The sequence below is a fragment of the Peromyscus eremicus genome, chromosome 17, assembly GCF_949786415.1.
Source record: "Peromyscus eremicus chromosome 17, PerEre_H2_v1, whole genome shotgun sequence".
Lineage (NCBI taxonomy): Eukaryota > Metazoa > Chordata > Mammalia > Rodentia > Cricetidae > Peromyscus > Peromyscus eremicus.
The window spans coordinates 61,314,653-61,330,565 of record NC_081433.1 but is presented as its reverse complement, the minus strand read 5'-3'; the positions used below and the strand labels follow the sequence as shown (position 1 = coordinate 61,330,565).

At 55.1% G+C, this 15,913-nt stretch overlaps 1 protein-coding gene across 1 annotated transcript; it reads left to right on the top strand.

The window, feature by feature from the left end:
• The first annotated feature begins 2,631 nt into the window (after window positions 1-2,631).
• Cers1 (ceramide synthase 1) lies at window positions 2,632-15,846 on the top strand. The gene is made up of 7 exons (XM_059244245.1): window positions 2,632-2,880; window positions 4,924-5,083; window positions 8,152-8,332; window positions 9,485-9,646; window positions 10,092-10,239; window positions 10,322-10,431; window positions 15,572-15,846. The coding sequence occupies exons 1-7, from the start codon at window positions 2,632-2,634 to the stop codon at window positions 15,612-15,614; spliced, it is 1,053 nt and encodes a 350-aa protein (XP_059100228.1). The 3' UTR covers window positions 15,615-15,846.
• The last annotated feature ends 67 nt before the right edge of the window (window positions 15,847-15,913 follow it).

Genomic DNA, 15,913 nt, shown 5'->3' with positions numbered 1-15,913 from the left:
TCTCTGCCTGATACCTACCTGGCACTCACTCCGGCCACTGTGATAGGAGTGTGGGACCAGGACTTGGGAGGAAGGAGTCCCAGGGTCCCACTTCACTCCAGGCTGCAGCTACCCCACCATGGTCCCTAGCCTTCCCCTGGCCCATCAGGCACCCATCATGACAGATGTTGAGGCTCAAACTGAGGCTCTTAGGGCTTATCGGGGCTGCCACTGTGCACAGAGTGATGGGCACAGGGTCACTGGTAGGGTTGTCGCTAAGACTGAGACCGACCATGCTGGGCCCTGCTTACCAGTCTTAACCTATAGTGAGGAGCCCCTGGGCAGGTAGGATCCTGCTGGACAGGAAGGAGGAGGGCTAATTAGGGCTGTGGGTCAGGCAGGTCTCTGTTGGGCTGTGTGCCATCAGTCTAGACAAAAAACAGACCCCTGAGCTGGTCCTGGGCTCCTTGTGACCTCAGCTCACGTGCTGGAGAGGAGGTAAGGTACTTGGCTTTCAGTCTGGTGTCTCGTCTGCCTTGGGGGTAGGTAGCCACCTGACACACCACCTCAGATGCCACTGAAAAGCATCCACAGATACCTGGCCCTGTGACAGGAGGGGACCGGGCATCATTATCGACTCAGCATGGGCTCCATTAGGGGTCCAGCAGCCTTAGCACTGAGCCTGGGCACACTTGTCTGTGCCCAGGAGCCCTGGTCCCAGGCCAAGAAGAAACTTAGTCTGAACAGGCTTCTTCCCTTACAGATGGGCGCTGGGGTTGCCAGGAGGGACTGGGAAGGCCCAGCCCCTAGCCTGTCACCTGACAACGCGGTAACAAGTGAAGGAACCCCTGTTCCACATGGGTCTAGTCAAGAACAGAGTGGTGTGGTGCACCTGTCATTTGGGCACTCCTAGGGAGACGGGGGAGCAGGAGTTCAGGGCCAGCCTGAGCTATGACACTCTGTCTCAACGGGCTGTGGGATGGCTCAGTAAAGTGCCTCCCCAAGCATGAGAGCCTGAGTTGGATCCCCAGCACCCTGTAGCCAATAGCAGAGGTTCTGTAATGGGAGACAAAGCTCCCTCCTTAGGGCTCATTGGCCACCTGGTCTAGCTAGATCAATGAGCCCTACGTCAAGTGAGAGACTCTGCCTCCAAAAACAGAGCAGGGGCTGGAAAGGTGGGTCAGTGGTTAAGAGCACTAGCTGCTCTTGCTGAGGGCCCAGGTTCCCAACATGTTCCAGGGGATCTGATGCCCTCTTCTGGCCTCTGGGCACCAGGCAGGCAGAACACACAAAAGGACTAGATCTTGCTCTGTAAACCAGGCTGGCCTTGAACTCAGAGATCTGCCTCCCAAGTGCTGGGATTAAAGGCGTGCACCACCACTGCCCGGCCAGAGGACTAATCTTTTGAAACAAAATAATAGCAGGGGCTGGAGAGCTGGGTTGGTGGTTAAGAGCTCACACTGCTCTTGCAAAAGACTGGCGTTCTGATCCCAGCAACTATGTCCATCCAGCCCACAACAGCCTGGAACTTCATCCCCAGGGTACTCCACACCTTCTAGACCCCGTGGGCACCTAGACACGTGACAGATGTGCTCACATACACACACACACACACACACACACACACACACACACACACATCAAAGTTTTTAAGTAGAGGTGGAGGGAGATAGTGGACATCCATCTCTGGCCTCCATACTCATGCACTTGGCATGCGTGAGTGCACACACATGGTGTGCACATGTATGAGGCTGGGGTTCTGACTCCTTTGGTGGAGTGCTTACCTTGCATGCACAGAGCCTGAGCTCTATCACCACCGGTGGATGAACTATGCATGGTGGTGCATAACTGCCTTCCAGGCACTCAGAAGGCAGAAGCAGGAGTTCAAGACCATCATCAGCTACACAGTGAGACCCTGTCTCAAAAACCAAAAAGGGCCTGAGGCCGGGGAAGATCAGTGCAGGAGGCCTTGTGACTGGAGGGATCAGTAGAGTAGAGGAAACTGACCAGGCTAGTCTTGGTGGCTTTCCCTCCGGAAGATGGAACCGCGGGAGGCTGGCCTTTGAACTGTCCCCAGCCCTCCTCCAGGTAGCTCCCTCCCTAACGGCTGCACCCTCCCGGTCTACCAGTGATCCTCTAAGTGGCACACACAGGCTCCAGAGCTGGCTGGAACCACAGAAACAGGCGCTGTGTATTCCAGGAGCCCAGTGGACAGAGGGTGGGTCCAGATCCAAGCATGAGCAGAATTTCTTTTTTGGGCTCATTGCATTTATTTATTTGAATGGGGGCATAGGTAGAGGTGAGAGGATAATTTCCTAGCGTCAGTCTGTCCTCACCTTCAGGACGTTAAATTGATGGCAAGGCCCCTCACACCTGCTGAGCCATCTTGACTGCAGAAGAGCCCCGGGGCAGTCGCAGACTGAGCAAAGGACCACCCAGAGCTCCGGGACCTCTTAGTCTCACAGCAGCACCAGAGGAGGGCTGGAAGGGTGGAGCCCGGCATTCTGGGGGCGGGGCCTGGGCCGACCACGCCCCCGTTTTTGCTCTGGCGGGGGCCTGCGCGCCCCCGGCCTGGCTGCAGCGTGTGACGCGGGGGCGCGCAGTGGCTCGGAAGCGTGCGGGCAGCAGCGGGACAGCGGGCGAGCGGGTGGCATGGCGGCTGCGGCGACGACCACTGAGCTCGAGGCGCCAGAGCCCATGCCGAGCTATGCGCAGATGTTGCAGCGAAGCTGGGCCTCGGCGCTAGCGGCTGCACGGGGCTGCGGGGACTGCGGCTGGGGATTGGCACGCCGCGGCCTGGCGGAGCACGCGCACCTGGCTGCGCCCGAGCTGCTGCTGGCCGCGCTGTGCGCTCTGGGCTGGACCGCGCTGCGCTCGGCGGCCACCGCGCGCCTCTTTCGGGTCAGTGCGACCTGGGGGCCCCTATGAACTGCATGCGGGAGAGTGAGTGGGGTCACTGCTCACGTATCCCTATGTCCGTGGTGGCCGCTGGAAAGGGGGGGGGGGCTGGAGATGCCCAGGATGTTGGGACCTCAGAGACTGTCCCGAGTCTTTGCAACAAGACCGGGTGGGTGCGGGGGTGTGGCTGAACTGGGGTGACGCTATGACGGATTGGGGTCCCATGTGGCGTGGGGTGTTGTGGGTGCAAGAAAGCTAGATCCACACCCTATCCTGGTGTGATCAATAGAATCTAGGGCGATCCGCTCGGTACGGCCTCTAGGCTGTTGCGGACCCGAGGGCCGACCGGGACACCCTTCTGGGGACCGACTTGGGGACCAGGGAGCCCAGATCCTGCATGCACCAGGAGGCCTCGAGGTGCACAGAGGTCATCTGCGCCCTGCGTCACCAGGAGCTGCTGTGTCTACACCAAGTCTGTGCAGTCGAGGTCCCACCCCTGTCTGGGATCCCCACCACCCCTGAACCAGGGATGGCACAGACCTGTGTGTCAAGGGCCTTACCGAGGGGCTCAACCTTGGGAATGACCCTATCAGTGTCTTCAGGGTTGGATTCTGCCGCCCCCATGGGGCGATGGTCAAAATGCTCTGTTTCTGGAGACTGAGGAGGCCACCGCCCAGGTCTGAAGAGTGACCCTGGTAGTGATGACATTGGCACCTGACCCTATTCTTCACCTCTCCTGGGGGGACGGGTCTAGTACCATGGTGGATACTCCCTAGGGGACTAGCTAGGGACATCCCGCCCCCATCTGACTGGAAGGGTGTGGGGACAGAGAGCGTTGTGCCAACAAAGGGGCCTTTCTCTGCTGATGGGAAGAGGCTGCTCCTTGTTAGGTCAAGATAGGGTGTTGTCCAGCTCCAGAGCCCACCCAGTCTGTTGTCACCCACGGGAGGGAGCGACAGCCCCCAACTGCTGGAGCGAGGGGGAGGCAAGAGTGAGGAGGGCAGCCCTGGTCCCCATCTGCCTTGGCCAGCACGCCCTCCCGGGGCCCAGCTGGGATGCTGGAGGCCCTTGAGGCACCCTGACGCCACCCCACTTCCACCCTCCCCTCCCCTAGAAACAGGCGGAGGGGCTGCCCCATTCTCCAAGCTCAACTTGGCAGCAGCCTGGTTGCTAGGGGTTACGGGAGCTGGGCTCTGGCTGTCTCCATGACAACTGCTGGGTGCTCTGGGCTCCTCTGGCCCCCTCGGCCTTGGTAGGAAGGGGGCTGGGTTTGGCCCACAGCTCTGGAGCTCCGCCCCAGGGTGCTGGAGCCTTCCCGGACTCTAGTCTGCCCATTCCAACCCATTTTTTGTAATTTTTGAGATAGTGTCTCACTCTGAAGCCCAGGCTGGTCAAATTTGTGGCAATCCACCTGCCTCAGCTTCCCAAGCGCTGGGATGATAGGCATACACCACTGATCTTCTAACTCAGGGCACACTATCCTGTGATGTCTCCATGGCACCAAAATCAGCTTGCCTCCACCATCACATGACTCTCTTTCACTTTGCCCCCCTTCTCCCTAACACCACCCCCTTCTCTCAGCAGCCTCCAACATCACAGCCTTTGGTCCCCAGCTTTTCCTCCCAGGCACCCTCCTATCCTCAATCTCCTCTGCCTTCCTCCCAGTGTGGGGGAGTCACTGTGTTTTCAAGTTCCCTTCCCCCAGGGTGTTTTCCTTCAGTAGTCATTCCCCCTTTCTCCCTTCCTGAGACACCCTCATTTCCTGCTAGAACCCTGAGTCGCCTCCCCCCACTTCCCTGGGCTCCGTTGCTTTAAACCTACATGTGTCATGACACCCCCCCTCAGATTCCCTTTCCCAGGCCACACAGGACAGCTGGGTGCTAAGTTTAGCCCTTCATGGCTGCACACATGGGCTCTGGTTACCCCAGATGATGTGAGGCTGAGCCTTCTCAATGCCACCCAGCCTGGCAAGTCCCTGGGCCTTGCTTTCCCCCAGAGGAGCACTGAGCTCCCCAATGATAACCATCCCCCACCGTATCCCCACAGCCCCTGGCCAAGCGGTGTCGTCTGCAGCCCAGAGATGCTGCCAGGTTACCTGAGAGCGCCTGGAAGCTTCTTTTCTACCTGGGCTGCTGGAGTTATTGTGCCTACCTGCTCCTGGGTTCCCGTTACCCTTTCTTCCACGACCCGCCCTCCGTCTTCTATGGTAGGAACCCTGTGGGACCAGCATGAAGAGCTCGGCTAGAAATAATGGAAAGGGGGCTGGGAAGATGGCTCAGCGGCTAAAGGAGCTTGCAGCCAAGCCTGCCCACCTAAGTTCTATCCTTGGGGCCCACATGATGGAAAGCGAGAACTGACTCTTAAAAGTTGTCCTTTGGCCGGGCGGCGGTGGCGCACGCTTTTAATCCCAGCACTTGGGAGGCAGAGCCAGGCGGATCTCTGTGAGTTCGAGGCCAGCCTGGGCTACAGAGCGAGATCCAGGACAGGCATCAAAACTACACAGAGAAACCCTGTCTCGAAAAACCAACAAAAAAGTTGTCCTTTGACCTCCACATGTACACTGTGGCATGTACACTGTTGTACACACACACACACACACACACACACACACACACACACACACACTTGAGTTCTGGAATGGGCCTAATGAGATGCCTCTATGGAAGTCTTGATATCAAGCCAGCCCCAACAAAGGGTGGTGATGGAACCCTGGGAGTGGGGTGGTCAGAAGAGGGCTCCTACTAGAGGTGGTGCTACAGAGCCATGTGCAAAGGCCCTGGGGTAGCACAAGAGAGTGCCATGAAGACGCGACTCCTGGCTGGAGTTTGAGATTCATAGGAGATGGACAGGATGGGGGTTCATGGGTGCAGAAATGTGCAGAGTGGGGAGGCTCCTTGCTGGGACCATGATGTGGGAATCATCAGAGCCCTGGGAGGTGCAGGGATACATGCTTCCCTAGCGGGACAGGGAAAGGGTGAGAGGACTCTGGGAGGGACACAGCTAAGAGCTTTCTTTCCCCAAGTGGAAAGCACCACACATTTTTTTCCAATGTAGTCCAGAATGGCCTAAAATTGGGGATGCCACTGCTCAGCTTCCTGAGTGCTAGGACCCAGGTGTGTATCTCCACTCCCATGAGCCACACCGGTTTTGAATTTCAAAAGGAGTGATGTTAGCTGTCATTCATGTAGATAACTCAATAGTTTCCTTTTGTTTGTTTGTTTTTGTTTTATTTTTTTGAGACAAGATTTCTCTGTGTAGCCCTGGCGGTCCTGGATCTCACTCTGTAGACCAGGCTGGCCTCTAACTCAGAGATCCTCCTGCCTCTGCCTCCCAAGTGCTGGGATTAAAGGTGTGCACTGCCATGTGCAGCTGACAGCCCAGGACTGAATTAGATTCATGTTTGGGCCAGAGCTCTGCGCATTATTGAGCACCCACTGGGTTTTTTGTGTTTTTTTTTTTTTTCTGGAGATGGAAGCAAAGCAGTTCCTGCATGTAGGACAGTGTGCAGCGGCTGAGCACACCCTCCCCTCACCAGGGGGCTCTAGGCTAGCACTATACTTTTTTTGGGGGGGCGGGGTTCGAGACAGGGTTTCTCTGTGTAATTTTGGAGTCTCTCCTGGAACTCACTTGGTAGCCCAGGCTGGCCTCGAACTCACAGAGATCTGCCTGGCTCTGCCTCCCGAAAGCTGGGACTAAAGGCGTGCGCCACCACCGCCCCACTCTGGCACTATACTCTTTACTCCTGAGCCACGCCCACTGTCATTCATTGGGCAATTCTAGGCAGGAGCTCCTGCCTAGGACAAGGACCTTATTGGAGGTGACTGGCTGAAGTGTGCCCAAGTGGGGCAGTGCAGATAGACACACTGTTAGGATTAGGAAGTTGCTAGAGGATGAGGAGAAATGGGGGGGGGGGTTTTCTGTCTGTTTTCTATCATTGTGGGAGGGGACACCCGTGTGCCACAGTTTGCACATGTGTGGAGGTCAGAGAACAACTTCTGGGAGTCACTCCTCTCCTGCCCTCACGTGGGGCCTGGGGATCAAAATCAGGTCATCAGGCTTGGCGGCAAGGCCCTTTACCCACCAAGCCTTCCTGCTGGGTCTTTTTAGGATTTTGTACAGGGTCTCAGGTAGCCTGGAGTGGTCTCAAACTAAGCATCCTCCTGCCTCAGCCTTCAGAATGCTGTGTGGAGGTCGGGGGACAACACTGGGGTTACTTCTGCCAACCTTTATGTGGGTTCTGGGGGTGGAAATCGGGTGGCCAGGCACTCGTGGCCAGCATCCCTGCCAGGAGCCGTCGTTCCGGCCCCACAAGTTCCTCTATAGCTTTCCATTGAGTGGCTGCCTCTAAGCTGGGGCTGATGCAGCTGGGAAAACGGGGTCACTGAGGCTTAGACAGAGTGGGGGAAAGAGCATCGAGGAGCCTTGAACTCAGCATAGCGAGGCAAGAGAGTGTAAGAAGCACAAGTGGGGGGCAGTGGGCAGTGGGGGCTCAACTGGGGGGACAGACAGCTGTCTGAGTGAGGACAGACATGCCTGGAGGCATGGGAAGGCTGGAGGGAGAACACAGGCATCATGTAGAGTCCTCCACGGGAGACCCACCCACCCGTGCAAATGTCCTGGGCCAGGTATTGCAACAAGAACCATCTCTGTCTGGAGGGTGGGCCCAGGCATGATGGTACATACTTGTTATTTCAGCACTGAGGAGGTGAGGCAGGAGCATTGCTGTGAGTTCTCAGGCCAGCCTGGGTAACATAAGAAAGAGACTCAAAAACAAAACAAGCAAACAAAAACCAAGCAAGCAAAATGGGGCTGGGGAGTTGGTAGGGGGCTTGCCTAGAAGCAAGAAGCCCCCAGTTCCGTCCGTTTTAACCAGGCATGGCATCTCCATGCTGGGCATCCCAGCACTCGGGGAGTGGGATGGGGGCAGATGGTGAGTTCAAGGTCATCATTTGCTATAGAGAGATTTTGAGGTGAGCCTGGCTACATGAGACCCTGACTCAATAAAGGTGCTTGCGGCCAAGCCTGGTGACCTGGGTTGATCCTTGGGACCCACAGAGTGGAAGGAGCAGACTGACTTCTAGAAATTATTCTCTGACCTCCACAGGGACCCGAGACAGGCAGGTGCCCACATACATTCACACAGTAAATAAATAATCTTAAAAAACAAGACAGACTTATGGTCACCCCACATTCAGAGGATACATGTTGTGAGGCTGTGTTGGGAGGTGTCGGGGGACAGGCCCTGAACATGACCCTGAACATGGTTCTTTCCAGACTGGAGGTCGGGCATGGCGGTGCCCTGGGACATAGCCACCGCCTACCTGCTGCAGGGCAGCTTCTACTGCCACTCCATCTATGCCACCGTGTACATGGACACCTGGCGCAAGGACTCTGTAGTCATGCTGGTACATCACGTGGTCACCCTGCTCCTCATCACCTCTTCCTACGCCTTCCGGTGAGGTCCTCAGGAGAGTGGGCAGGCGATATGTGCAAAGGCCTGGGCTGGGTGGAGCCAGAGCAAGGACGGGTCGTGGAGCAGGGGTGTGTAAGGCCTGGAGAAAGACCCAGAGACCCTGCCCTCACCCACTGTCCCCTGCCTTGGGCCTATGGCTGCATGACACCCCTCCTTTTTTTTAACCTTTATTGATTTCAAAGGCTGGGGTCAGAGGACGACTTTCAGGAGTTGGTCCTCCTACCATGTCGGTTCTGGGAGTTGAACTCAGGTTACTGGGCTTGATGACAAGTGCCTCTCTCCACTGAGCCATCTTGCTGACCCTGTTTGACCCCCTTGACCCAGACACAGCAAGAGATGTAGAAACAGAGATCTGGTGTTCGAAAGCCCACATGTGTTCCCACCTTCTCAGGGGGCTGAGACAGGAGGATCGCTTGAGCCAGAGTTCTAGGCTGGAATACAGTAGGACCCTATCTCTAACAGAATAGAAACTAAGCTAGGCTCCAGAGGCTGAGACAGGAGGATTTCTGTGAGCTACAGGCCAGCAAGAGCTCTAAGCATGAGAACCGACTCAATGAAATAAAGGGGAGCAGAGAAAGGGTCACAGCTAAGAGCACTGGCTGCCCCCCCCCCCCAAGTCTCCCTCAGGGCACCCAAGTCGCCGACCTCCACCGGCACTGGCATGCGCACACCACATAGAGACAGCTCACACGGTAACCAGCAGCTGAAGCCACGGCTCAGGGTTAACAGCATGTGAACTGTTCTTGTTGGGTTTTGATGTTTTTTATGTGTCTGGGCATTTTGTCTGCACAGAATGGGATCCCCTGGAGCTGGAGTGACAGGTGGTTGTGAGCCACCATGTGGGTGATGTGGGTGCTGAGACCTGAACAAGAGTCTCCTGCAAGAGCAGCCAGTGCTCTTGACCTCGGGCCGTCCTTCCAGCTCCAGCGAATGTGCTGCTCTCGAAGCTGACCCGGGTTCAGTTCCTGGCACTGTGCAGGGCGCTCATGCTTCCAGGGGATCCGACACCCTCTCCTGGGCTCCGCAGGATGCACACAGGCACACGCTCACACACAGTCAAACAGTAATACAAGCCCACCGTGTGGCTGGATGGCCTGGCTCCGCAGTCCCGGTGTGACTGTCCCCACCCCACAGGTACCACAATGTAGGCCTCCTCGTGTTCTTCCTGCATGATGTTAGCGATGTGCAACTGGAGTTCACCAAGCTCAACATCTACTTCAAGGCCAGGGGCGGCGCCTACCACCGTTTGCACGGGCTGGTGGCCAACCTGGGCTGCCTCAGCTTCTGCTTCTGCTGGTGAGAGGGGTGTGGCTCAGTGGATGGGTGGGGCCAGGCAGGAGGAGGGTGTGGCTCAGCGGGTGGGTGGGGCCAGGCAGGAGGGGCATGGCTTGTTGGGTTGTGGGCAGGGCCAGGAAAGGGGTGTGGCTTACTGGGGTGGAGTCATGCATGGGTGAGGCCTGTGTTTGGGTTAGTAGGATGGTAGATTGGGGCCTAGAATTCCGTCCAGCCCAGGGCCAGGCCAGGCTGGAGAGGGGCTGATGCTTGGTGGGGTGGGTGGGGCCAGGAGGGTGTGGACTAGTCCAGAATTGTGGGGCCTGGGAAGAAATGGAGTGGATCCTGGTGGATGAGTGACAGGTAGGTAAATCAAGGAGCGAGGGAGGGGTTGGCAGAGTCGGGGAAGGAGAGTGCAAGAGGGGAGCCTGACCTTCCTTCCCGGTCTCCCTGACGCCCCCTCCTCCAGGTTCTGGTTCCGCCTCTACTGGTTCCCGCTTAAGGTTCTGTATGCCACCTGCCACAGCAGCCTGCGGTCGGTGCCCGACATTCCGTACTATTTCTTCTTCAACACGCTCCTGCTGCTCCTCACTGTCATGAACATCTACTGGTTCCTGGTGGGTCAGCCCTACGGGTCCTCCCTGTGCAGGCAGGAAGGGACCGGCAGCCTCAGGGTCTCACCCGTGCCTTCTCCCACAGTACATCGTGGCTTTCGCTGCCAAGGTGCTAACTGGCCAGATGCGTGAACTGGAGGACCTGAGGGAATACGACACTTTGGAAGCTCAGACCACCAAGCCCTGCAAAGCTGAGTGAGTGAGGCTGGGTCTCAGGCCCCAGCTCCTTCCTTTAGGAACAGGTGTGGGCCGAGAGAATGCAGGGACCCCACAGAGAAAGTGCCTGAGGCAGAGGCGTGGATATGTAGCTAGTAATACAACATCTGGGGACGAGAGTGGTCATAGGCCTTTCGGGGCTGGGAGCTGCTAGCTGGGCCGGACTGTGACCTCCAGCCCAAAGGAGAGCAAGGCCTCCTCCGCCTGCCCTGTTGGCCTAGGAGTCCAGGGTTGGCTCAGCAGCCAGAGAGGCTGGAATGATGCTGGAGTCTCAGTGGACCTCTGGGGCCCTCACCGGCCCCTAGGCTGGGTAGACAAGCGGGGTTCAGGACGTGCAGCACCCCGAGACAATGTGAAGGACATTGAGCAAGAGCAGGAGGCTGTAGAAGGTTCCAGAAGGTGCAAAACAGCCAAGACTGTTACATAAAGAAACCTTGTATGTGCAGTGCCCAAGAAGGCCAGAAGAGGGTGCTAGATCCCCTGGAAGGCGTTAAAGATAGCCGTGACCCTTAATGTGGTTGCTGGGAACTGAACCCAGGGCAATCAGTGCTCTTACTAACCACTAAGCTATCCCTCTCCAGTGGTTCTCAACCTTCCTAATGCTGTGACTCTTTAATACAGTTCCTCATGTTGTGGTGATCCCCAACCACAAAATTATTTTCTTTCTTTTCTTTTTTAGCTTAGTGGTTAGTTAAGAGCACTGATTGCCTTTTCAGTCTTGGCTGTCCTGGAACTCGCTCTATAGCCCAGGCTGGCCTCAAACTCACAGAGATCCACCGGCCTCTGCCACCTGAGTGCTGGGATCAAAGGCGTGTGTCACCACTGCCCGGCTCATAAAATTATTTTTGTTGCTACTTCATAACTGTAATTTTGCTACTGTTATGAATCATAAAGTAAATATCTGACATATGACCCCTGTGAAAGGGTCATTTAACCCAAAGGAGTCATGACCCACAGATTGAGAACTGCTTCTCTAGACCCTGGCCCTAAGTTGTTCTTTTTAAAAATTATCTGTGCATTTATTTTGTTTGGATGGATAGTTCTCTGCCTGTGTATCGGTTCACTACCTGTGCACCTGACTCCCACAGAGGTGAGAAGAGGCACCCAATCCCCTGCAGTTGGAGTTACAGACAGTTGTGAACTGCCATATAGGTTCTGGGACTCAAACCTGGGTCCTCTGGAAGAGCAGCCAGTGTTCCTTTTGTTTGTTTGTTTGTTTTTTGGTTTTTCGAGACAGGGTTTCTCTGTGTAGCTTTGCACCTTTCCTGGGACTCACTTGGTAGTCCAGGCTGGCCTCGAACTCACAGAGATCCGCCTGGCTCTGCCTCCCGAGTGCTGGGATTAAAGGCGTGTGCCACCGCCGCCCGGCAAAGCAGCCAGTGCTCTTAACCATGGCGTGGACCTAAATTCTTGGAGTTGGGCCAGTTGCTACTGATGCTAGCACTCAGGAGTCTGAGGCAGGAGGATCCCCTTGAGTCCTAGGACGGCTTCAACTACAGAGACTGTTTTTTTTTTTTGTTTTATTTTATTTTTTGTTTGTTTGTTTTTGTCTTTTGAGACAGCGTTTCTCTGTGTAGCTTTGTGCCTTTCCTGGAACTCACTCTGTAGCCCAGGCTGGCCTCGGACTCACAGAGATCCGCCTGGCTCTGCCTCCCAAGTGCTGGGATTAAAGGCGTGCACCACCACCGCCCGGCTTATTTTATTTTTCAAAAGATTTTTATTTATTATGTATACAATGTTCTGTCTGCATGTATCCCTGCAGGCCAGTAGAGGGCGCCAGATCTCATTATTGATGGTTGTGAGCCACCATGTGGTTGCTGGGAACTGAACTCAGGACCTCTGGAAGAACAGCCTGTGCTCTTAACCTCTGAGCCATTTCTCCAGCCCCTACAGAGACTGTTTTTAAAGAAAAACCTAGACAAATAAATAGGCACATTTTCATTCCTACCAAATCTGGGGCTACAAAGGAAGTGTGCTGAGGCCAGCACCAGCAGCAGGCATGGCGACATTCGCTTCCTGTCCCAGCTGAGCACAGAGAAGTCAGGCAGGAAGTGCAGCAGACCTCACTGGCTTGCTCTCCATTGCTCACTCAGCCTGCTTTCTTACAGCACCCGCTCGTTTGGGGGTGGAACCACTCACAGTGGGCCAAGATCTCTCCCATCAATCATTAGTCAAGAAAATGCCCCACAGACTGGCCTACAGGTTAATCTGCTGGAGGCCTGTTCTCAGTTGAGGTTCTCTCTCTTCCCAGTGACCCCAGTTTGTGTTAATGATAAAAAACTAGTACAATTGACCCCTTGTCAACCTGATGGACAAACATATTAGTATTAAACCATAACCTCTCCTTTATTTTTCTCCCCAAGATCCCATGTTAATGTTACACTATAAAACACAGTCCAACTTTTAGAAGTCCCACAGTCTTTAGAAATCCCGTCACTTGCTAAGCGCGGTGGCACACGCTTTAATCCCAGCACTTGAGAGGCAGAGGCAGGCGGATCTCTGTGAGTCTGAATCCAGCCTGACCTACACATTGAGTTTCAGGTCTGATAAGTCTATATAGTGAGACCCTGTCTCAGAAAACAAACAAAAAGCCCATCACTTAAAAGTTCAACCACTGTGGGGTTGGAGACTTCCAGAAGACTCGGGTTCAATTCCCAGCACCCACATATTAGCTCACAACTGTCTGTGACTCCAGTTCCAGGAGATCTGGCACCCTCACACCAATGCACATAAAATAAAATTAAATAAATTATCCAAAGTCTCTCAATTGTGGCTCCTGTAAAACTAAAAATAAACTAAACATTCCCTACTCTAGACATGATTGAAGTGTCAATTAAATCTGTACCTCAGTGTCTCAAATCTGGGGTTCACTCAAGATCTTCTGGTCTTGTCTCAGCTCACGTTGGCTGCACTCCGCTGCTGCGCTCCCATGGCCCTGGTATCAAACATGACGGCCTCTCTGCCTTCATCTGTGGCCTCTCACAGTGCCAAGCCTCAGCTGCTCTCCATGACCCCTTCATGCCTTGAAACTGGTACCACACAGGAGAGTCTTACACCTCACAAGGAAGGTGGCCCCCCTGGACCACAGCCAGTGTCTGACCCTGAGGAAACACTTGCAGGAAGGCTTCACAGCATGATGCTGGGCTCAATCACAGCTGACCAAAAACCGTTGATCCCACTGAGCAAGAATAAGACCACTATCACAACTTTGGGGCCAAATTTGAAGCAGATTTTATTCAATACTGGCCAAGGTGATGGACACTGGCCAGGTCCATACTGGTGGTTCCCAGAGAATGGCCACAAATTACTTTAATCAGATGCTTATAAACCCACAAGGCTACGTATTTGTACTTCCTGCCCTTGTCCAATGGGAGCAAGCATACATCCTGACGTACTTCCTGCCCGTGTGTGACCAAGCACATCCTGTGCAGTTGGGGCAACCAATCTCGTTTACTGAGATGAAAACACACGGCTTGCTGTCTTACATGAACAGCCCCCAGCATTCCAGGAAGTTACCTGTCCTTGGACAAGTGGGGCTCACAGGCTAGAGGCATTTGTTTTATAGATCTCTTGAGCACAGTAATTACAACTTAAGACATAACTTTAGCCCTCACAAAGCCACATAGCAATAGTTCAAAAGATTTCATTTACAGGCCTGATAGACTCATTGCTCCCTAAGTGTCCGTCATGGTGGGAGTGATGTCAGCAAGCCCCATGGTAGCCAGAGCAGAAAGCTGGGGGTTCACATCCTAACCTGCAAGCAGTAAGCAGAGAGAACATACTTCACATTGGATGAGGCCTAAAGATCCCAAAGACCACTCCCAGGAACATACTTCCTCCTAAAATGAGCCTATGGGGCACACTCTCATTCCAAGCACTACATCGAGGGGCCTGGGACTGGTGTGTGAAGCTTCTCCAGGGCTCTGAGTTCAGCCAGAGGATGAGGTCTGGCTGCGCCCACAGGAGGACAGCCAGTCTGTCTTACTCTGATGTAGGCAAAACTTCTAAAATCAAAGTGGAACAGCCACTTTGTGTTAGACCGAGAATCAATCAACTTCAGGCTGATTGTGTAACTGGGGTTCAGGGTAGGGTTGCATGGGCTGGGGGACATAGGGGCCTAATGGGAATCTCATTTGGGATGTGTTGGATTGAATGGTACCCTTAATGTGGGCCGTGAGGCCTCTGAAGACAGGGGAGGGCATATTGAGGAAGCTTCTAGAACATTCCAGAGGCTTCTACAAGGCTTAAGAGAACAGGGTAGGGAGACTCAAACAAATCTGAAACCAAGAAGGGCCCTCTTGCTGCAGAACTCTATATAGAGAAATGTTTGGAAATGCCGCACCCAGGGCTCCAGAAGCTGGATCCCTGGAGGGACCTGCTCTGCCTCGTTTGAGGAAGTCGGTGGTATGCCCCAAGAACACCAACGCAGAGAGGGGAACACTAGCAACACCCTGCCAGCCACAACTCCCCGTGCCCCTCCCTCAGGAGCTGACTGCAGAAGGCTGAGAGGGGGAGGGGCAGAAACCGCTGGGCTCGTCCCTTGAGGAAACCTCAGTCCTGCAAGAATTGCCTAGCCATCGGGGTGTCATTCTTCGAGAGTCAGAGAGAATGAAATTTACTGTATTAGTTAAAAACTCTAGCGCCTGGCGTGGTGGGCCATGCCTTTAATCATCCCAGCACGGGGGTGGGAAGAGGGGGGAGCAGAGTCAGAGGCAGGTGGAGCTCTGTGAGTCTGAGGCCAACCTGCTCTACAAAGGGAGTTCCAGGCGAGGGGGCTACACAGAGGGACCCTATCTCAAAGATGAAGTCTAAAACTCCCTATACCTGGGCCTTGGGGTTCAGCTGGGCTGTAGAGCACGTGCCTAGCGTTGCCCAAGTCTGCCTTCCATCCCCAGCACTGGTGGACCCTCCAAACTTTCCCAGAGACTCTGAATATTCTGAAGGGAGTTTGGGGGTAGGGCAGGCACACGGACCACAGCAGGGATGGTCTGGATGGGAGTCAGGGAGGGAGCCTGACTAATTCTACCTGCCAAGGTGGAAGTAGGGAAGGGAAGATATTCAACAGGGAGAGGGAAGCGTGTGGTTCCCAAACTAATCTCTCCTGACTTCTGGTCCCCAGGAAGCCGCTGAGGAATGGCCTGGTGAAGGACAAGCTCTTCTGAGTCCCTGTCCTCAACTCGGCCATCCAGGACTCCTCCTATCCTACCTGGGAGACTGGCCCCGCCCCTGGAGACTCGACCCAGTTCCTGGAGGTCTGCTCCCACCCCTGGGGACCTGGCCCCGCCTTTGGAGGCATGGCCTCGCCCCCAGGACTCTTCTCCAGGGACCCCGGCTGCCAGCAGCTCCGCCCTCCAGGTCAACTCTAGACCACCCACCTTGGGACCGCCGCCCAGTCCTGCCCTCCAGATCAGTGGGGCCCGGACACGCCCCCTCTAGGACCTCAAAGCCCCCCGGTCCTGTG